A 23328-nucleotide genomic window follows, 5' to 3' on the forward strand; every position below is an offset into this window, starting at 1 on the left:
AATATCTTTTGTCATACAGAAATTTAAGTTCTAATTATTAAAAAAAATTTTTTTAATGTTTTTATTTATTTTTGAGAGAGAGAGAGACAGAGCAAGCGGAGTAGGAGCAGAGAGAGAGAGGGAGACACAGAATCTGAAGCAAGCTCCAGGCTCTGAGCTGTCAGCACAGAGCCTGATGCGGGGCTCGAACTCACGAGTCATGAGATCATGACCTGAGCCGAAGTCAGACGCTCAACTGACTGAGCCGCCCAGGCGCCTCTAAGTTCTGTTTAAGCAAATTAATTTTCTGCCTTAGGGTGTGTGCATTTTATATCTTCCTTAATTAAATACCTCTTTATGCATAAAGATATTTTCCTATTTTCATTAAGAGTTTTAAAACCTTTTTTTTTCACATTTAATATACTTTTTCTATTTACATGTATTGCTCTTCCATTAATATGAAACTCTGAATTCATTTAAAACTTTGCCAGAACCTTCCAGTCTGGGAACAGATACAGATATACCAATGGATATTGACAGTAGTGACATGAACAGTGATGGTAGCCGGGGCTTGGATGACATTGAAGAACCATCTCCTCCAGAAGATAAAATGTTCTTCTTGGATCCGTCTGATCTTGATGTGGAAAGAGATGAGGAAGCTGTGAAAACCATCAGGTAATGCACGTGTGTGTATTGCAAGCTACTTCCAAATGCAGGATTAGTCCAGGTGCTTCATTAAGAAAGAAAAAGCCACATTTCTTTCAATGGAACCTAGAATGTAATTTACAATCCAGTTAAAGTATTGCTACTTCCTTTACATGCACCACAGTATTTCTGAAATAAATTACACACTCTTGCCATCTACTCAAGATGGGAAAGTATGAGAATCCTTGTTAAAGAGAAAAATGCTTTATTTAAATGTAGTCTAGATATTATATCTGGCCGTGGAAGAGCCGCCACAAGGTGCCGGAATTAAACTATCAATTAAAGCAACCAGCTTCTTCATTTAGGCAAATTATCAGATGTTAGAAACACCAGTGAGAATATATACCTGCCGAATGTTGCACAGAGATGATGGTGACAAATTTGGGGGCGGTTTTCATTTTACCGCAATTAGACTGTTAGCACTTTGCAAAATGCTATTGGATTATCAAACTTATAAATATCCCCTTATGTTTATAGAAATACAGTTTTTTGTGTATACAGCTTTGTAGGATACACTACTTTGTAATAAAATGTGAATATTTTGGCAGGTTTTATTCTTCACTGGCAACAAAGAAGTATTTAGAGAAAATGGATCGTTTATCAATCTCACATAACTGAGTGCTCATTTATTCATTTTGGCTTGTCATTAGATTACAGCTATTATCATTATCATTATGAACTAAAACTTACTGTTTACCCAGTTTGGAGACTGTGAAGAGAACTTAGCTAGCTTCCTAATCATGAATATTTCATAATTTAAGAGAAAATATTTAACTGAGATTCAAATTGAAAAACCATGTATTTTTCACACATATCCTGTCAAATTGTTCTTTTACTTCCAGCTGTGCTGTTTCTGACCCATGTTTCAATATTACCTGATTTGACGCAGTACTTTATTTTATTTTCTTAATTGGTAGCTATAAGTCATTTTATTAGTATCTATTAGAAATACTTTTTGTTAACAACATGAAAAATGGAATTTGACATTTGAACCATGTGATTTTGTGAATAGGTATACTTGCTTTTTACCTTGTTACGAATTTACTAGTTAATCATGCTGCCCAGGGCAAAAGAAGCTTTCTCAACAGCAGTCCCAAATGAGACCCTCTTCCAGGCTCCAGATCTTCCAGTTGGGGAAGATTCTTTCTGCTCTGTTCATTGTTTTGTGTTGGGACCTTCCAAAAAATATTGATGACACATAATGAGGACTTTCAGGATTGTCTTAGTCTTTTATAAATCAACTGTGTATCATCATGAAAGGATTAATTTCTTTTTCTTAACGTATTTCTGTAAGAGATTTTGAAAAAATTTAGCTCAGTTATCTTTAAAAAGGCCAGTGAGCTTACAGTATTCATAGGATTTTTTAAAAATTCAAATTACCAATATTTTATCATAAATGTTAAATGTTTTGTAGTCCGTCAACAAGCAGTAATATTCCGCTGATGAGGGTTGTACAGTCCATCAAGCACACAAAGAGGAAGAGCAGCACGATGGTGAAGGAAGGGTGGATGGTCCATTACACCAGCAGGGACACCCTGGTCAGTAGTCACAGATATTTTAATATGGTAGTGAAAGTTTGTTACGTACTTTATTTTGTGCATTTTTAAAATCAAAATGAGGATGTAATATGTATTAAGACATAGTATATTGGAACTGTAGTTACATTTGTAAAGAGTTCTCAAAAGGCAGAACGTTGAAATATCTTTACAAACCAGTAGAGCAGTAGAGATTCAGAAGAGGTCTGGGGATGTAACATCAAATGCAAAATCCATGAAAGAAATAATAAGAGGGACTTCATTATAATTATAAACTCCTGCTCTGCAAAAGACAGTATCAAGAGAATAAGACAACCACTGGCTAGGAGGAAGTATTTACAAAAGAGACATCTGATGAAAGACTTCTCTAAAATATACAAAGAACACTTAAAACTCAACAGTAAGAAAACAAACAACCCAATTAAAAAATGAGTCAAAGACCTTAACATATACCTCACCAAAGAAGATCTGTACAGATGGCAAACAGGCATATGATGAAGATGTTCCATATCATATGTTGTCAGGGAGATGCAAATTAAAACAACAGTGAGATACCACTATACGCTTATTGGAATGACCAAAATCTGGAACACTGTCGACACCAAATGCTGGCAAGGATGTAGGGCAACACAAACTTTCATTCATTGCTGATGGGGATGCAGTGGTATAGATACTTTGGAAGACTGGTGGTTTCTTACAAATTATGGGCTTTGTGATTATGATGTGTCAGTGTAGGTTCATCAGTTGTAGTGGATGTACCACTCAGAAGAAGGATGTAGGTCACAGGAATGCTCTGCATGTGTGGGCACAGGGGATATATGAGAAATCTCTGTACCTTCCCTTTAATTAGGCTATGAACTAATTAAAACGGCCAAAATCTTCATTTTACAAAATTATTTTAAGAAACATAAAAAAAAAAAAAAGCCACGTGTCAAAAAAAGCAAAGACAAATGACAAACTGAAAAAAGTATTCTGAAGTCATGTTCTAGACAAGGATTCATTTCATGATATGTAAAGGATACCAACAAATTGATTAAAAAAAAATACAAACAGTCAAAGAATGGGCAAATAATATCTACAGAGTTCACAGGCAGGAAAATACAAATGACTTTTAAAGATGAGAGCTTGATCTCATATTTAATAAAAAGTACAATTTAAAACTTCACTGAATTACCTTTTTTTTTATCAGTATAGCAAAGATCAAAAAGTTTAGTGACATACTAGATTAGTGAAGGTTTGAGTAAATAGGTACTCATGTTGCTGATAAAACTATAAATTGGATCAAATCATATGTAGGATAATTAATACTGTCAAGGAGAATTTACATGTGTACATATCTTTTGACCTGGCAAGCCAATAGGTAAATTAGAAATGTAGCCTACAGATGAATTACATATCAGTGCATGTATACCACACGTGTATTTGCACGTGCTCACATAAAGTTCTCTGAAAGGATTCCCAGAAACCTACTACCGTTGCTTACGTGGGGTAGGGTGGACTCGAGTATGCTTATGACTACATATCCTTTTTCTGTTCGCAGAATTTTGACCCCTGTGAATTTTAAACCTATTCAGACATACAAACTTATGAGTATAAATGAAAGGAAAAAGAAAGAAAGGCACAGGTACTTTGGAAGAATCATTATTTTTATACCTAACAGTTGTATGCCCTTTATTTTATAGAGAAAGAGGCATTATTGGAGACTGGACAGCAAATGTCTCACATTATTTCAAAATGAATCTGGATCAAAGTATTATAAGGTAAAGATTCCACATTTAAAAAAATAACATACATTAAAATATCGTATGTTTTCCAGGTATATTAAAGTAATATTTGTTAGTTATTATATTGGCATATACTGTGTATTATGACTCTGCCTAATATCGCTTATAAGTCACTCTTGAGTTCCTTGTTGAAACAGTTTTCCCCCACCCTCCATTTCACGCCCCACAGCAGCCCTGCTACCAAAGGATGTTTTTTGTTGTGTGTTCCTTTGGTGTTGGCCTGCCTGTCAGGTTGCTGCTGATTTCCTTCTGGACACCATGATTTAGATTGGGCTGTTCATGATCATTGCCTGTCCAGAAGAGGCCGGTGTGGTATCCATGTTCTCCCTGCTCCATTTGATCTTAGGCCCTGATTCCCACATGCTGCTGCTTCGCTTTTGTATAGTCTTCTTTGCCTGGCTTGTTCCACACTTGGCCATGTCACAGACCGACACCAAACAAAATTGTAAGTGGAGCGATTGTATCCTTAAGAGAGAGATCAGAAACTGATGACTTTGAGCTGGTTGGGTTCTTTTAAATAGGTTTTTTTGGTGTGGTTTTTTTTTTTTTTTTGCCTCAGGGAGTAGACTACACATACAGAGTTGTTACAGTTGTGGGCAGAACCAGAATGGAGTGCGTGAACAACCTGTGCTAGCATTCTCCTTTTGCTGTTGTTTTTGCTTTGTTTTCCTTTGAGGGCTGCATCTTGCAGACAGCAGCTGGCAGAGAAGTAATTGTTGAGTTGATTTAATGACAGTTGGAAAGGGACAAGTGTTGGATACAGTGGCGGTTAACTCTCCCCAGTCCTCTCCTTCCTTGCATTCTAACAACCTGCTATAGGCTGGAACACTGGGTTAGTACGCTCCAGGCTCTGCCTTTGGCAGATCACTGATGGCAGATACTACTGTAAGACTTGACTGCGTGCTCCGTGTACCACATACTTGTGTTCATCTTAGTGCATTCGCTAGAAATGTGTATCTTTGATTGTTTAGCGTATTTGAAAATAAAAACAAAGATGTATTTATATTTTTTAATGCTTAATTTTTTACTGCAGGAAATTCCACTCTCAGAAATTCTCCGCATATCTTCGCCACAAGATTTCACAAACATTTCACAAGGCAGCAACCCACACTGTTTTGAAATCATCACTGATACTATGGTATACTTTGTTGGGGAGAACAATGGGGACAGTTCCCACAATCCTGTTCTTGCTGCCACTGGAATTGGAGTTGATGTAGCACAGAGCTGGGAAAAAGCAATTCGCCAAGCTCTCATGCCTGTTACCCCTCAAGCAAGTGTTTGCACTTCTCCGGGGCAAGGGAAAGATCACAGTAAGCAATAAGCTTGTTGATGGCTTTTTCCCCCTTTGGTTCTTAAACGTTTTGTGGGTGTAGTTGTGTTTATGTATTTCTAATGCTCATTTTAAGCTTCATCGTTAGTAACCAATACTGTGGGTTAATTCCTTTATACAATTCACGTTGGTTATAGTGTATACATACAACCCCCAGAGCTAGGTTCCAGAGTCAGTCTCCCTCTCCAGGCTCTGCCAACCTATTAGGTGATCTTAGGCAAAACTTCACCTCTCTGTGATAGTACCTACTTTGTGGGGTTGTCAGCATTCGAGGAAAGAGAACCAGTAAGGAATAGAACAGTCTTTGGTTTCCATGAACTCTCCGTGGATTAAAGTAAATTGCTAGTATTAGTATTTTGCTTCATGGTGGGATATAAACAGGTGATCAAGAATTACGGTTCACGTCATACTTGTGAAATCTATGAAGCCAGAAATGCTGTTTTTCTTTTAACTGAATTAAGACATTCAGAAATACTAAAAAAAATTGTTGAAACACATGTTCTTTGCACCAACAAAATTTATAAAATAAAAGCTAAATTTTGTAAAGGATCAAGTGAAAGCCATAATATAATGTCACTTTTACGCCATTGGTATTATGTTATTTCTGGAGAAACACCATTTATTAGACAGATATATTTAAATTGAAATAGGTATCAACCAGTTCCTACATGTACTTTATTTCTGTTCAACTGTATTATTTTGTGCACCTATTCTTGGCATTATGTTAGGTTCTGAGCTAGAGTATGAAAGAAACACAGAAATTAAGGGAGATAGGACACACATACATAAGTAAGTGTTAGGTAGCAGCATAAAGCAGAGGTGCGCAAAAACGAGTAATGCATTACTTGGAGGATGCGGATATGGATAGAAGGAGTAAGCAGAGACTTCATGATTTGGATCTTGACCTTGGATCCCAAGTAGGTTAGGATAGGAAAAGCTAAAAGGGAAGGGTAGAGAGCTAGTGTTATTCTAGTTAAGGAGACAGGTGTGATCAATGGGATGAAGATAATGACCGTGACCATGTTTGGTGTTTAACATTGATTCTAAGAGGATGAATTAATGGATATTTACAGTGCTGCTAAAGTTTTGGGGGATTTTAGACAGAACTCTGATAACCTAACTAAAGCCATGGACCTATTCCCCCAGAAAATAATACAGGAGCATACATACAAATTTTATGTATAACTGGATGTGGGAACCTCCTCTAGCCCATCATCCATGGACCTCCTCCCTCGGGTTGAGAATCTCGAAAAGCAGAAGGGTTGCGTGAGAGTGCTAGAGAATGATGCGCAGTCGTGCCGCTTACTGTCTGTGTGACCTTGGTCTCTACAGTCTCTCATCTAAAGTGTGAATCATAATAAATGCATACAATGCACGTAGCACAGTTCCTGATGCACTGGTAATACTGTTGTTGTTGCTGCTGCTTTTTGTGGTGTAAAGTTCTGGGAAGCAATAGAAATTAAAACTGGGTGGAGCTGGACAGTGGAGGCCTTTGAAACAATCTGCGTTGACACTAGGAAACCGGAACAATTGGAAAGCACAGTGTTAGATACTTCTGTATCGTTGATGCTGTGCCTTTTTTGTTTCATTGATATTTAATATTTTAATTACTTAAAATATTTTAAGATTGATTTAATATTTTTAAATGCAGGCTTTTACAGTCATTTTTTTGATGCATAGTTTTTGATACATAGTTTGCTTACATTTTGTTAATTTTTGTATTTGGGATTGTAAAGGAAATTTCATATTGTCTTTGAGTTGTCTCCAAGATTCTAGATGTTTGAGACCTAATCTCTTACTCACTTCCCATGCTGCCCTTTTCTCTTGTCAGTTACTTCCGTTGAGTACCAAAATAATACAAACATTTGACTTTTAGAGCATTATGGAATATAAGATGAAGAAGTCCTTCCTGTACACTTGTAACGCCCCCCCTTATTCCTGATCCTATACCTCCTCCTTCAGAAGACCATTATGAACAATTTGGTGTATTTTTCTTGCTTTGGGGAGAAGGGAAGCTTATGCTATCTGTGCTGTGTTGTTATATTTTATTTTTGTAGAAAAGTGTGGTCATACTCTGTGTTCTTTTTGGAACTGGCTTTTATCCACTATTTAATATATATCAGATATATTTCAATGCTAGTATATGTAGATTTGTCTAATTTTTAATTTTAATTTTTTAATTTTTAAAAAAGTTTTTGTAATGTTTGTTTTTGAGAGAGAGACAGAGACAGAGCATGATGGGAGGGGGGCAGAAAGAGAGGGAGACAGAATCTGAAGCAGGCTGTCAGCCCACAGCCTGACACAGGGCTTGAACTCATGAACCACGAGATCATGACCTGAGCCAAAGTCAGACGTTTAACTGACTGAAGCACCCAGGCACCCCAAATTTTATTATTACTAAAGTAATGCATGCTTTTTATGTTTTAGAAAATGAAGGCAGTATAGAAGTGTATAAAGGGCAGGCTTTGTTCCCCAACCCTACTTCTCTCACTCATCGGAAGTATCATTTTCTTCATCAAATGCTGCTACTACCTTACAACTTGCCTTTCTAACTTAATATGCTGTGGATAGCATTCTAACTCAGTATTATAGCTCTACACCATTAAATGTTTAGATAGGATTTCTTTGTGTGGATGTTTCATATTTTATTTAACCAGTTTCCTGTTACTGGGTTAGTATTGTGTGTGTGGATAAATTTTTTTAAGGAACATAATTAGCCAATTTTTAATTCAGCCAGTTTATAAAACTTAATGTACTGTGGGGCACTTGCACGTCAGCAGATGTTAATATTATTAAGTCCTATAACAATTTTGTTCTTTGCTCATACATCGTTCTTCTGTTTTACAGAAGATTTATCTACTAGTATCTCTGTATCTAACTGTCAGATCCAGGAAAATGTGGTAAGTAAAAATTGAAAATTATAGCTAAGATATGCAAATTGGATAATTAAAATAGGTAAATGAAGATGTGAAAATCAGTTCAAGAGATAAAAAACAAACTCTTAAACACAGAGAGCAAACTGGTGGTTGCCAGAGGGGAAGTGAATGGGGGGATGGGGAAATAGAGGGGATTAAGAATGCATTTATCCTGATGAGCACTGAGAAACATACAGAACTGTTGAAACTAATATACCACTGTATGCTAATTATACTTGAATTAAAAAAAAAAATATGGGGCGCCTGGGTGGCTCAGTCGGTTAAGCATCCAACTTCGGCTCAGGCCATGATCTCGCGGTTTGTGGGTTCGAGCCCCACGTTGGGCTCTGTGCTGGAAGCTGGAGCCGGGAGCCTGCTTTGGATTCTGTGTCTCCCTCTCTCTCGGCCCCTCCCCCGTTCATGCTCTGTCTCTCTCTGTCTCTCAATGATAAATAAATGTTAAAGAAAATTCAAAAAAATAATAATTCTTAGGCCAAAGTATTGACCAGTTGGCCTAAAGACACCAGGCAGGCTAGACTTCGGGGCTGATAACTTCTTTAAGGAATTCTGCCTTATGAAGGAAAGTGTGGTAGATTTTTTTAACTGTGAAAATAAAGTTAACTTTTTCATAAGTGTTAGTAGACTATTACATAGTGACAGACTAGTTCAAAGAGAAGGGAGAGACCACTTCTTGCTGGGTCATCAGAGAAAGCTTCCTACAAGAAGTGAATCCTGAGCTGTGCCCAAGTGGATGGAAAGGGATTTTGACTCAAGGGCTGAGAGGGTGAGGGCAGGGAATACTACTTCATACAAGACAGGGACCAGGATGGGCACATAGAGAGAAGTAGGACATACAGGACTTGTAAGGAATAGTGAATAGGTTCAGTTTGGCTGGTTTATATATGTAGGTATGTGCTGAGGATTGTAACAGGGATCAGCAAACTTTCTTTTTTTTTTTTTTTTTAAACATTTATTTATTTTTGAGACAGAGAGCATGAACAGGGGACGGTCAGAGAAAGAGGGAGACACAGAATCTGAAACAGGCTCCAGGCTCTGAGCTGTCAGCACAGAGCCCGACGCAGGGCTTGAACCCACGGACCGCGAGATCATGACCTGAGCTGAAGTCGGACGCTTAACCAACTGAGCCACCCAGACGCCCCAGCAAACTTTCTATAAAGGGATAGATAGTAAATATCTTAGGCTTTGTGGACCACACCCAATTACTTGATTCTGCCATGGTAGTGAGAAAGCAGCCTTAGTACAGAAAGGAATGAGCATGGCTGCATTCCAATAAACCTGCATTTATGGACGCTTGATTTTGAACTTATGTCACTTTCATGTGTCGAAAGACACCATTATTTTCTCTTTTTTAACCATTTAAAAATGTAAAATCTATTCTTTGATCAGGAGTCTGTACAAAAAGACCCAGCAGACCTACCAACTAGTTTGCCAACCATGGATTAGAAAGAAAAAAGGCTAGAAAAAGAAGTCATAAAATATTTCATTGACTATATATAAATTTCTCTGATAAAAATCTCTCACCATCTTCTACCTGGGGCATCCAGCTGTTCTAGCTCTTAGCATATAAATGTTGCCTATTCTAGGATTGCGGCGAAGACACGTTATCCAGTGGCACTATGGGAAGTAGAGGGTCTCAAGGAGATGTAATCTGTGTATCTCTTGTTGTAGTGGCAGGTACGAGAGATACCAGATTCTCGGGGAGGGAAAGAGGGGGGTAACAAGAACGTGAGGTCACTAACTTTGAAGGAGCTTGAGGGACATGCACATTCATAGCTGAAAAGGGGAAAGGTTTAGAGCTGATCTTTGTGAAAAAACCTTTTCTGGCAGCTATTATTTGAATAGCACATGTCCCCTCATCTAATTTGATTAGAACCAAAATTTGGTTGGTTAAACAAAAAGTTGATTAAAGTTAGGAAGCATATAAAAATGATTCTTACAAACCTTAAAATTTTCACTATAACTTAAAATATACCTATGCACATTCATTTGCTGTTGTCACAGGACTGAGATTCTTATGGGTCTGCTAAGCAGACTTGCACTTTGTCTTTCTTGTGTCAGTCACATCTGTAATGCAGTTCCAATGCTAACCACCCAGATTTCGTGCCGACTTCGCAGACGAAGGGTACGGTTCCCAAAAGGCTGCCCGCACTTGAGAGACCAGCCACAAGTGCAGGGGTCTCTAGGTCACCCGTACTTCTGACCAACTGGCTACAAATCCAGAGGATTCCCACGAACCCACACTGAGGTTCAATAATTCACTAGAATGACTCTGAGAACGCAGGAAAGCTCTGGACTTCTGATTACAGCTTAAGTATAAAAATCGGGACCAGCCAACTAAAGACACCTAGGGTGCGGTTTGGGAGGGTTCTGAATGTAGAGCTTCTGCATTCTCTTGCTGAAGTCCGGGTATGCAACCCTACCAGCACATAGATGTGTCACCAGCCCCGAGAGTTACCTGGATTGTGGTGTCCAAAGGTTTTTTTTGAGTTTCATTAAGTATGATTGACTGAATCATTGGCTACATGATTGAACTCCGTCTCCTGCCCCCTCGTGTCCTCCCTGAGTTTGGACTGCTCAAAGCCCCAACCCTCTAATCACGTGGTTAGTCTTTCCAGTGATATTTCCTCATCCTAAGTCATCTTGTTAGCTTAACACAGGTGTGATCCAAAGGGCTCATGTATTACATGAATGAGATATTCCTGTGACTTGGGAAATTCCCAGGATTTAAGAGTCTCTCTCTAAGAAACCAGGGAAAAAGGCCAAATTCTTATTATACAACCCCCATAATATCTATAATTTCCTATTTTTGTTTCTTTAAAGTAGAGCCAGGGATACTTGTGAAATATTCTGAGAACAGAATCCACACTCCCCCAATCTGGAGTTTGTAAAACTACTTAGTTTTCATAGAAATCTTGTGTGTTTCATTGACCTATCAAATATATTTATATTTAATTTTGTGTAATCTATAACAAGTACATTTGGCAAAATGGTTTGGGGAATAAATTCGGTTTTAAGAGCTACTCATTGGGATACCGGCCACAAGCATTTTGTTAGGCTGTGGTAGACATCAGTCAATATATGCTTTTCAGAGGGAATGGAGAGTGTAGGTTATTCTGGTGAGTTAGTAAAAGAAAAGGTGTTAGGATAGCCTCTAATGTAGTACTTATGTGACCCTGATACGGCCTGAATTCCTTATCTTTTTAATAGATTTTTCTGCTTCCCAAATACATCATAAGGCTCTTAACTAGGTCTCTTCCACAAATTAGCTACCTTTTGCAGAGCCCTGTGTACAGTTAGGGTTCAATAAATGTTGATGATAATCATAAAATCATAGGCATTTTTTAAATTAGGAGGAACCTAGGGATGTAGACCAATACTTTTTTTTTTTTACAGATGAGAAAACGTCCCAGGGGAGTCAACAATTTAAGATTATCTAATTAAAACAAATTAGGAAATCAGATTGTTGGAATTGCTGATTTTTATATGCTAAGCACTGGACCTGACACTTTGTAGATATCTTTATTTAATTTGCTTAAAAATCCAGTGAAATAGGTGTTAATATATTCCCTTTGCCAATTGAGAAAATTGAGGCCTATGTGATTCTATTTGAGTTACTACCGTGAGACAGGCACTGGCTGGGAATGTAAGAGCCACAGAGATCGAGCCCCTGACTTGATGCAGACTGGCACAGACCCCAGACCAAAGGGAGACCAGGATCGAAGAGCTGCGGAGGGGACCGGGGATTGCCCTCCCAAGAATATTCCGACAGCAGCAACCACCACCGAGAGAGCGGGGCAGGGGAGAAGATTGGGGAGTGGGTCTCACTGACAGACTTTCTCTCACATACGCTGTCACCAGCCTTTCAAAATCAGCCTAATTTCGATAATATGAACCTTGTGAGTTTTTCTCTCAAATCAAAGATAGCAAATTTCTTTGATGGTGAAATAAGTAAAATACTGTTCTTAATTTTTTATGTTAATTTACTGTTTATAGATGATTACTTAATAAATGCATGATTTCTTTTATTCAAGGCATTTCCCCCCCCAAAGATCTTGCTGAATATATTATACTTGCATATTAAGAGTCATAGTATTAAAACTGGGCTTTTCTAGGACATGGAAAGTCTATATTCATAAAATATTTGTTATGAAAATTAGCTGCCTCATAAAAATAAAAATGTGTTTAAGTGTTAGAATGAAGAGTTAGAGATGCTGACCGTGTTTCATAGGGCAAATAATGCTGCTTACTCCTTCCCAAATAGGACATTAGTACTGTTTACCAGATCTTTGCCGATGAGGTGCTTGGTTCAGGCCAGTTTGGCATCGTCTATGGAGGTGAGTGACTGCTGCCTGCTGCAGATTATACATACGCCAGAAAATTGTGAAATTTGAAAACCTCTGCTAGCTGTTAAGTCTTGTCACAATTTTGTCCAGTGGCTTGTTTCTGCAGGGTTGACTTGCATTCTTTCAGCTAAGCCCTTTTCACTGTAATTGAGTATTCATTCTTCATTTCAACCACAAACGTTACAAAGTAACAAAGAATCAGGAAATTAGTTCCACGGTAGTCTTACTTTATCTCTTCTTGTAGCATAAAGATGTTTGTGAGGGAAAAATCAATGGCTCACAGCTTTGTTGGGCGGCGTGTGAGGAGGTTATGCCCTACTGGATGTCCAACACAAATGGCCCCGTTCATCTGCTGTTGGATGAATGTTATATCACATCTGAGGACCTGAGATCTCACTGTGACTTATGATATTGGCAGAGTCATTTAAGCTCACCGTGCCTTTGTATCTTCATCTGTTGAATGGAGTTAATAAACCTTTACCTGCATAGTTCACAGGGTTGTTAATTAAACCTAATTGTACATAAAAGTACTTTTATGAGCTATCATCCGAGGTATAAAAGGAAGGTAATGTTAAATCCTAGTCCTCACTTGCTGACACTGTTTAAGTAGTCTCCTCCTCGGCCTTTCTGCCTCCAGGCTTGCTCTCAGGTGTGGTTAAATAACTTTGTGCTGACTCAGTGAACCTAGTAAAATTAATTCATTGATACAGTGTTTCTATCTTGACAGTCTCTGAAGACTAAGAGTAGTTAACTAATAAGGTAAAGATTATTTTTCAGCACCCAAGTTCATTCAAATTTCCTGCTGTTTTGAGTAATGAAGCTGTCATTAGGGACAGCTACTATTAAGGGAAAACAATTTGCTTCTTAAAATTAAAGGTGAGTGAAGGAGAACAAAATCAGCCAAAGAAAAGAAATATAAGAGTAAATACATATCAGTTTTGGTCTGTGGACAACTTCCTGATAAAGCTTTTATGTTGTAGATGAGCTGACAGTTTGCTGCTTCTTACTTTTCTATACTTTTTTTTTTTTTTTTTTTTTTAAATAGGAAAACACAGAAAGACTGGAAGGGATGTGGCTATTAAAGTAATTGATAAGATGAGATTCCCCACAAAACAGGAAAGTCAACTCCGTAATGAAGTGGCTATTTTACAGGTAAAGAACAAAAAACCAAGTTGCTTTGTATTGGTTTTAATTTTGATTTATGAGTTTTTAAATACAGGTCTGTTTACTGTGCTGATAAGAATAAGGCTTGTTTTCTGTTTTGTTTTCATATTATGCCCTTTTGGCTTAGTGAGAGGTTGGTGGACATCTGCATTAAATCCTTAAGTCTTTTTTTAATTTTTTTTTAAAGGAAAAATTAAGTTACAGTAACCTAGGAGTTACAAGAACTGCCATTATGGTAGCAGTTTGTTTAGAACACATTTTCATAAGTAAAATCTTAACAACAAAACTCTTAATTCGTCTCTCCAGAAGCTCAAAACACTTGATAGTTCTGTATCACCACATTTGATTAGGAGATCAGTGCTATACCTGTTCAGTTCTCACAGATGATCTGCTTGATGATTATAGCAATTGCTATAAAAAAAAAAAAAAAGTCTGCTTAAAAATTGTGGACTTTTTAACAGTAGCATTTGCTATTTTATTAATTCACAACTCCAAAGGTTTAATTTTATAATGGTTTAGTCCACTAAGGTGTATTTTTAAAGATATACTGACAATGACTTAACTCCCATAAAATAAATTACTGTCTTCTTATTTTCATGTAACATTTTTACCTCTTTTGGGGGTCATCTAGAAGACTAAAATGTAGCTTTATCTTTATTTTTATGAATATCCTAAATCATTTATAATATGCAAATATCTATTTACTGTGTAGCTTTTGCATAATATTTAAGAAATCATGGTGATATAATAGTTAATGCTGTCAGAGCCCCCATTTGCTTGTGGGTGAAGTTCAAGAAGATAGTCTACTGAACTTAGGCTTCCTTGAAGAAGCAGGTAAGAAATGTATAAACAAAGGATTAATTTTACATGTATTACATTATCAGTTACTAGCAGTAATGTTTGCCTCACTTCTTTTTCAGAGGCGTGATAATCAAAAGATTATGATCAACAAGCTACCTGTGGTCCTTTCAAGTTGCTTCCTCCTATAAAACTACCTTCATACAGAATATTAATAGCATTCAGACTATATTAGGATATGGTTAGAAATCTTTTTCACATCTAATTTTGGAATCTTGCTCATTGTCCAACTAGTATGCAAAAAAAAAAAAAAAAACCATTAAGGATATATATTTTTTAAGGGTTTTTTTTTTTAATGTTTATTTACTTTTGAGAGAGACAGAGACAGAGCGTGAGCAGGGGAGGGGCAGAGAGCGAGGGAGACCCAGAATCTGAAGCAGGCTCCAGGCTCTGAGCTGTCAGCACAGAGCTGACGTGGGACTCGAACTCACGGACAGTGAGATCATGACCTGAGTTGGACACCCAACTGACTGAGCCACCCAGGTGCCCCAAGGATATATTCTTAAGACTTGATTCATCCTTGGGGCGCCTGGGTGGCTCAGTCGGCTAAGCATCCGACTTCAGCTCAGGTCACGATCTCACAGTTCGTGGGTTCGAGCCCCGCGTTGGGTTCTGTGCTGACAGCTCAAAGCCTGGAGCCTGTTTCAGATTCTGTGTCTCCCTCTGTCTCTGACCCTCCCCCATTCATGCTCTATCTCTCTCTGTCTCAAAAATAAATAAACGTTAAAAAAAAAATTTTTTTTTTAAAAAAAGACTTGATTCATCCTTGTCGCTTTGATCACGAACACATCTTTGAATTAAACACTGAAGCTTTTTTTCGTCGTGTTATGAACTGTGGCTCATAATAGCTAAATTTAGGGGTTTCCAGGTAATGCACAGTGCAAAAGCTGTATTCTGTCCTTCTGGGTTTTTTCATTGATCTTGCCCTATGGGGAATACAGTTAAGTGATTATAGTATGTCTCCAAATATACTATTTTCATCTTAAATTTAATACCATATTCTTTGTTATAGATTCTGTTCAAATCGTATGTCGTGAATGGCTTACTTTGTGCCAGAAACTAAATTTAATTAACATCATCCAGCAGGAAGAAGACAGGTTCAGAGTGTGAATCTAAGTCTGTGTCCACACCACATGCTCTTTCTTCTCTGCCACATTGGATCTCCTGTGTGTGTGTGTGTGTGTGTGTGTGTGTGTGTGTGTGTGTGTGTAAAATTGTGACTTCAGTTTCTTTTCAATGTGTAGGTTCAGCGAATGTTGAGTGTGAGGACCAGCTTTAGGCTATTTGAATTACAGTTCTTTTAGAACAATGTGAATATGGTAAATACATTTTTTTAAAGCAGACTTCTTTCAGATAGTAACTCATTTGCTGAAATTTATTCCGCAAGATTTGGTTGTATGAGCATTTCAGCGAGACCCTTCCACACGGGTCGCGAGGCACTCCTGTACTCGCTCACTCGCTCCACCCTTTGGTTCCCGCCTCCCCTGGCAGCCCGGTCATCCTTACTTTCCAGTCACTGCCCCTGATTCTTCTTGTACGTAGTCCCCCTTAAACAAATCTAAAGGTCTGGGTGAACGCAGCCTGGTAGTTGATCCTGGTACTGTAAGTCCCCTGCAGCTCCGCCGACAGCCATAGTTTTTCTTCCCCACGTCCTCATCTTTTTTTTTTTTTATGAAAATTTTTTTTAATGTTTTTATTTATTTTTGGGACAGGGACAGCATGAGCAGGGGAGGGGGCAGAGAGAGAGGGAGACACAGAATCTGAAGCAGGCTCCAGGCTCCGAGCTGTAAGCACAGAGCCCAACGTGGGGCTCAAACTCACGGACCGTGAGATCGTGACCTGAGCTGAAGTCGGACACTTAACCGACTGAGCCACCCAGGCGCCCACCGTGTCCTCATCTTTATAAAGAAAGGATGGGGTGGGGGCGCCTGGGTGGCACAGTCGGTTAAGCATCCGACTTCAGCCAGGTCACGATCTCGCGGTCCGTGAGTTCGAGTCCCGCGTCGGGCTCTGGGCTGATGGCTCGGAGCCTGGAGCCTGTTTCAGATTCTGTGTCTCCCTCTCTCTCTGCCCCTCCCCTGTTCATGCTCTGTCTCTCTCTGTCCCAAAAATAAATAAACGTTGAAAAAAAAAAAAAAAGAAAGGATGGGGTGAAGACCAAGCATATTATTGAGACCATACTTTTGGCCTTTCCAATGGCAGGGAGAGACAATTATAGAATCATTGACTTAGGAGTGACCTTACAGTTTACCCAGGAACATCCAGCCTCTCTCTTGAGTGCCTGCTGATAAGCTCTGTATTTCTATCAATTTAATAGAAATGAGAACGTGACATTTTTGGACATCTGCACATATTCTATTCAGCTAAATCAAAATCTCTTTAAAAAGGTTCCATCATAGACACCACACTCAACACATTGAGTCTCTTTTCCAGATGGTGGCCACACTGACTTTCTTTCTGTTCCTCAAACTTGCCAGATATGGTCCTGCCTCAAGGACTTTGCTTTAGCTATTCCCTGTGCCTAGAATGCTGGCACGCCCCATATCTGCATGGCATATTCCTTTATCTCCTTCAAGACTTTGCCCAGATGTTATTTCCTCGTGAGGCCCTTGCATTCCGTTCAGCATTATCCACCCATCTACCCCCAGCGCCCCTTCCTCTTCTTTCCATAGCATTTACCACCTTCACACTGGGTCATTTGCTAGTTTATTACCTAGTGTCTACCCAACCTTGCTAGAATTAATAAGCTCAGTGAGATGAGACATATTTGTCAATTTTGTGTACTCATGAATCCAGACTACCAGCATAGTACTGGCACATAGCAAATACTCATTTAATATTTATTGAATAAATGTGTTTATGTGGGGAATTAACCCATAACACATTGTTAAAATTTTGAATGGAAGCGTGGAATGGTTTCACTTGTATAGTTCCTTAAGGTAATGTGTTACTTTGTAGATGTGTACAAGCGGTTATGCAGAGAAAAGGTCCGTACCTACGTAAACTGTTAACACGGCCACATCTGGGGAGCGTGTTGTGGGGCAGGAAGGAAACGGAGGATTTTTACCTTTGTTTCATGGGGATAAGGTAATATAAAATGTCTTTTGCCCCTGCCTGAAGAGGGTAGGTATAGAGTAGTAGTGGGGGAAAATGTGTGGCACTCTCACGGCTACTGTGTTAATGGGAAAATGTCATCAGAAACTTCAGAGAGAAATTTCTGGTTATATGCTGTGGTATAAATTCAGCATTTCCCCCACCTCTTCTTGGAAATTACCCAAAAGCTACAAGAAAAATGATAAACAGAAATATATACTGTGTCTTTAATAAAAATAGAAGAGTTCAGACCTACAAAACAGGTAGGAGTTTTCCAGAAACACTGCAGGGGGAGCCAGGGGTGCGTGCAGGAAGAGGGGCCGCAGTCAGAGCAGGTTTTGCTGGCTCTTTCTGACCTCTCCAGTCGTGATATCCTCTCCAGGTCCCTCCTCACATAGAAGGCCAAGGGGGTCATGATCTGGTAAGATTTAATTCAAGGGAAAACAGTAAGTGAACTGAAGAAGGGCACTTTGACAGTGGAAGAATGCAGATCACAGCAGATTGACAGTGGCAAGATTTATAAAAGGAAACTAGAGCCAGGGAGGAACTGGCAAGCACTTAGTGGTCCTGGCAGATGAAGTAGCCAAAACTAACAACGTAGAAGGCCTAAACAGTAGAAGCTAATCTAACCACTTGATACTGACATCTGTGTCCTAAAAACAGAGAACAAAGAATACCTCATTAATTCAAAAAAGCCATAGGATAGTGTTCTTTGATCCTAATGCAATAAAACTAGAAATAAATTACAATAGCAGAAAACAAAAAGCTCCCACTTTTTTTTCTTAAGTAGGCTCCACAGCCTGCGCAAAGCCCAGTGTGGGCCCGAACTCCCAACCCTGAGGTGATGACCTGAGCTGAGATCAAGAGTCAGCCGCTCAACCGACCGAGCCACCCAGGTGCCCTCTGAAACAAATTTTTTAATATCTTAATTCTTAAAGAGCAAAGTCAAGATGTCAGAGTATTTAGACAATAATCATGAAAATACTGTATATCAGCTTTTAGACTATTGCTCAGAAAAAAAAAAAAAACTATAAGCTCAAGTATTTACACAAGAAAGAATGAAAATAAATGAATTAAGAATCCAACTTGAGAAGTTAGAGAATGACGGGGGCCTGGCTGGCTCAAGTGGGAGAGTGTGCGACTGACTCTTGATCTCGGGGTCGTGAGTTGAAGCCCCACATTGGGTGTAGAGATTACTTTAAAAAAAAAAAAGTTAAAAAAGGAACAATAAACTTAAGGAAAGCAAAAAATAAGAAATATGACCACAAATACTGAAAAAAATGTAAAGGCATTTTGAGATTTTAAGATGCTGCTGTGACCAACTTGATCAGATAAATTTGAAAACCTGGAGAAAATGATTCTCTATGAACGTATAACTTCCCAAAACAGACTCCAGAGGAAACAGGACATCTAAACAAATAGAAGTTAAGAGACAATAATGTTACAGCGTACTTCTGGTTTTGTATGTGTATACATATGGCTTTACAGGAGAGTGGGAGACAGACAACTACAGCATGGGGACAGCCAGCCACACTACCAACTCTTAAGTTGATCAGAGTTGTGATATTCTGAGTCTTCCCCTTGCTTACCACTATTATCACATGCATTTCACTTTTGTTTATTTATAAAGCTGTGACACTTTATATTTTGCTATATTTTTAGGACACAGAATACCACCTCATTAAGTTGTTTTAAACTGATTAGTAAACAGTATTTATTTCGTGCTTGCTAGTCATTTTTTAAAACACCAACCATGATTCAGACATTGACCTAAAATGACTAAGACAGAGTCTCTGCTCCCAGGGAACTTCCTAGGCTACAGAGTAAGATACACATGACATAGTAGCATGGGGTAAGTATTGCTACATGGATAGACGGTGTTTGGTGGAAACTACTGCAGTCGTCCCAAAGAGAGGTAACGTGAGCTGAAATTAAAGCAGTTACAGTGGGAATTGAGAGATGGCGGCAGGTTCAAAAAACAGAGATGGCACTCAGCCTCACATAAGCCAAAAAGAAGTTTGCCCTCTTGGCATAATTAGGTACCCATAATAAGGAAAACAGCGTAAGAAAAATAGATTTCTATAAATAAAGAATAAAAGTTAAATCACTTGGACCAATAAAGCATATTTAAAATTGAATAGGGTAGGGGCGCCTGGGTGGTGCAGTCGGTTAAGCGTCCGACTTCAGCCAGGTCACGATCTCGCGGTCCGGGAGTTCGAGCCCCGCGTCAGGCTCTGGGCTGATGGCTCGGAGCCTGGAGCCTGTTTCCGATTCTGTGTCTCCCTCTCTCTCTGCCCCTACCCCGTTCATGCTCTGTCTCTCTCTGTCCCAAAAATAAATAAACATTGAAAAAAAAATTTTTTTTTAATTGAATAGGGCAAATGAAGCCTTGTTATTGAAGATGTGAAAATACAAGCAGAGGAATAGATTTATGTCCAGAGTAAAAAGCCATTGAATGTTTTTGAGCATGACTGACTTCTCAAATTTACCTTTGAGGAAAGTTTTTTGGGTTTTTGGCTTTTTTTTAAACCGGTAAGATAGATTGCTTTTTTTTATTAGCAGAAACCGTATCACATTCAGCTTTCTATTTCACTAGCCCTGGTAACGTAGTGGTGCTCAAGAAACCTGAGGTGATGGAGGTAGAGATGCTGAGCCCGAAAGAGGGAAGACCAAATCGAGGCATGATTGAAGATCCGGGCTTAGACAAAAAACTACCTTAAAAACAGAACCATTTCTTGAGCAGAGATACAGCCCCAAAGAGCCACAGCTCTGCGTAATTGACCATAAAGTTTGATTGGCAGTTGGTGCCCACTCGTGGACAACATAAACTTAGAGTAGAGGCAGAAGACAAAAGATGAGAAGGAAAAGGAGTAGTAATGGACAAGGGCAATTATGTAATCAGTTAGGAGGACCTTCCTTCCCCTCAGTGCATCCACTCTCCACTCTCCACCACAGATCTTGGCAAATCAGAATCCGTGATGCTGTTTGTTTGCTTTTAGTGCCTGTTGCCCTAAGCTGGTTTTCTTCCCATACCATGTGTTGCATACAGTTAATCGTAGCACATTGCTAGATATTTGCATAGTAAAACCATTTCTCTACTTAAGTTGGTCATATAAACATCCTGCAACTCTTCAGAATTTGCACCATCCTGGGATTGTAAACCTGGAATGCATGTTTGAAACTCCGGAACGAGTTTTTGTAGTAATGGAAAAGCTGCATGGCGATATGTTGGAAATGATTCTGTCCAGTGAGAAAAGTCGACTTCCAGAACGAATTACTAAATTCATGGTGACGCAGGTATTTTAACTCTTTTTTGAAACGAGAATACTTTAAAATGAAGAGAATTAAATAGCAGTGCTTTTACATAAAGGGATATGGTGGGAACTATTAACCGTGGAGAACAGAGTAACTAACACTTTGGTTAAATCTTGACGAACTGTGGTGGACTTCTCCAATTAGGCCATTCGAGAGGTCAGGTGGGGGTGAACTATGATTTTTTCCAGGCACTGAAAAAACTGTTTTCTTCAATAACAGATCCTTGTTGCCTTGAGGAATCTACATTTTAAAAATATTGTGCACTGTGATTTAAAGCCAGAAAATGTGCTGCTCGCATCAGCAGAGCCATTTCCTCAGGTGAGATACTCTCCGGAACCTTGAGCATCTGACGTTACAAAGCACCCGTATAATGAAAGGCGGTGGTGTCGGTTCGGATACATAAACATGTTGACAGAAGTAATTAGCCTGTAACTGCCAGTGAGGATTAATCCTTGAATAATTTGAACTCAGAACTTACTCATATTGTTTATTTTCATGAAGACTTTTTAGACTTCAGCAGACCTTAAGGAGTATCTTTTTTGCATGTAGACTGTTTGCAGGTCACTTCTCCTCGTGGGCAGGGAATGAAGTTAGGAGAGGCCACCTTGGTTGGTGCCTGGTGCTCAGGACAAACTCCCCATAAAATGAGGCAGAGGGGTGACCCTACGTTGGGGGACATAGATTTTGAGGCAGGCAGCCAGCTCCTCTTCCTCTTTAGGGTACTTTATTTCAAACATTTTCACCAAAACCTATGTCAGAATTACATTTCCCATCACTGCCATCACTCACATGCGTATCCCCTTTGTGTGTGTGTGTCCTGGGTGTGATGCACTGATTGTTTTACTTGGTGAAATTTCATTTCACTGAAGAGTGTTGACCTTGATCCAAAATTATTTAATAACCTACAAAATGGTTCATAAACCCAAAGTTTGAAATATTTTCCTGTGGAATATGTGTTGGCAGTGCCCGTAACTATCAGCTAGACTCTCTCCTTCAAACTATTGTTTATGTAGATTTGAAACACGCACAATTAGTTGGCTACACTAAGGACAAGTAGCTGTTTCACTTGAGTCAAATACAACTCAGATCGTCTTTCAAAGAAAAAGACGTATTTTTAAAAATTACTCAACTCTTTTAAGGAGGTAATCCTATTCTTTTACAATGCCTGTGTGCTTAAAAGTGATTCCCTATCATTGTGAGGCCAAAAAAGGTTCCCTGATAGTTGGCATGATATTTTAAATAAAGTGCTTCCATACGTCGTTACCTCATTTGATCTTCAGAATAGTTTGGGCAAAGGATGCACACCCCTACAGTGAGGCTAAAACTCCGTCTCTCTTACCTCTGTTAGGAACAAAGGGAAAATCACATCATTTACTTGACGTGCCTTTTTGCCTAAGTGCTAGCCATGGCCACACTTTATTCAGTTGCCAAACTGCCAAGGCAACTTTTCTTTATCAAGATGTTAGCTGAAATGCGGCATCTAACAACAGAAGAGTTCATATGTCTTCATGGTCGATAATCCTATTCTTCCAATACTCAAAGAGGGAATCACATTCAATAATGGCGCGGAACAGTTACCATAAAAACGTGCGTGAGGGTCCATGTCCTGGAAAGCCAGCAGCATTTGAATACACCTTCATCATACACTCTCCAGGCACTGTTGGTACCGTTGGTTTGTAGAGGCCAGATCTCTTTTTTCTCAATGTATCATAATGCTTTTTGTGAAGACAGTTTATGAGGCAGGGCATTTCCTCCGGAAAGTACTTGGCATTTGCTTGTTCAGCATGGATGCATCATTAATCACCAAAATCTGAACATCACTAGAAGATGGGCAGCAGAAGTGCTCTGAGCTCTGCCAAGCTCATCACACTTCCAGAACTTTCTTCCCAAAAGGACATTATAGTAACCGTGACTACCTTCAGACAGAACTTTTTTCAAATCTAAACATCTCACTAGTAATAATTTATTCCACAGTCACAGGAAACACCTTTGCTCCTCTTTCAAGCAGCCTCGTAGTTCTTTACTACACTCAAGTTATTTGCCAATTGACAGTATCCTTGGGAATATAGGTTCTAGGATTAAACAAAATAAAGGGTAAGTTTTAAAATATCAACTTATTTTTCATTCAGCAAACATTTACTGAGGGCCTTTATGTTTTCAGGCGCTGTGAAGTCACTGAGGATTTAAAAACGAAACCTATAATTCCTTTTCACAGAAAATTATCTCCTTTAAAGTCAGATGCCTCCATTTCATCAAAAAACTTTGTGACCAGGGGCGCCTGGGTGG

General features: G+C 38.9%; 1 protein-coding gene across 2 annotated transcripts in view; it reads left to right on the plus strand.

The window, feature by feature from the left end:
- Positions 1-23328, plus strand: part of PRKD3 (protein kinase D3) — an 89406-nt gene that overhangs the window by 58892 nt on the left and 7186 nt on the right. For both annotated transcript variants that reach the window (XM_045447126.1, XM_045447128.1), the window contains exons 8-16: positions 471-654; positions 2099-2222; positions 3902-3979; positions 5037-5313; positions 8181-8233; positions 12531-12603; positions 13658-13764; positions 20863-21024; positions 21262-21360. In XM_045447126.1, the coding sequence (XP_045303082.1) occupies positions 471-654; positions 2099-2222; positions 3902-3979; positions 5037-5313; positions 8181-8233; positions 12531-12603; positions 13658-13764; positions 20863-21024; positions 21262-21360 (1157 nt within the window). The remainder of the gene's footprint in view (positions 1-470; positions 655-2098; positions 2223-3901; positions 3980-5036; positions 5314-8180; positions 8234-12530; positions 12604-13657; positions 13765-20862; positions 21025-21261; positions 21361-23328) is intronic.

Source organism: Leopardus geoffroyi, chromosome A3, assembly GCF_018350155.1.
Source record: "Leopardus geoffroyi isolate Oge1 chromosome A3, O.geoffroyi_Oge1_pat1.0, whole genome shotgun sequence".
NCBI lineage: Eukaryota > Metazoa > Chordata > Mammalia > Carnivora > Felidae > Leopardus > Leopardus geoffroyi.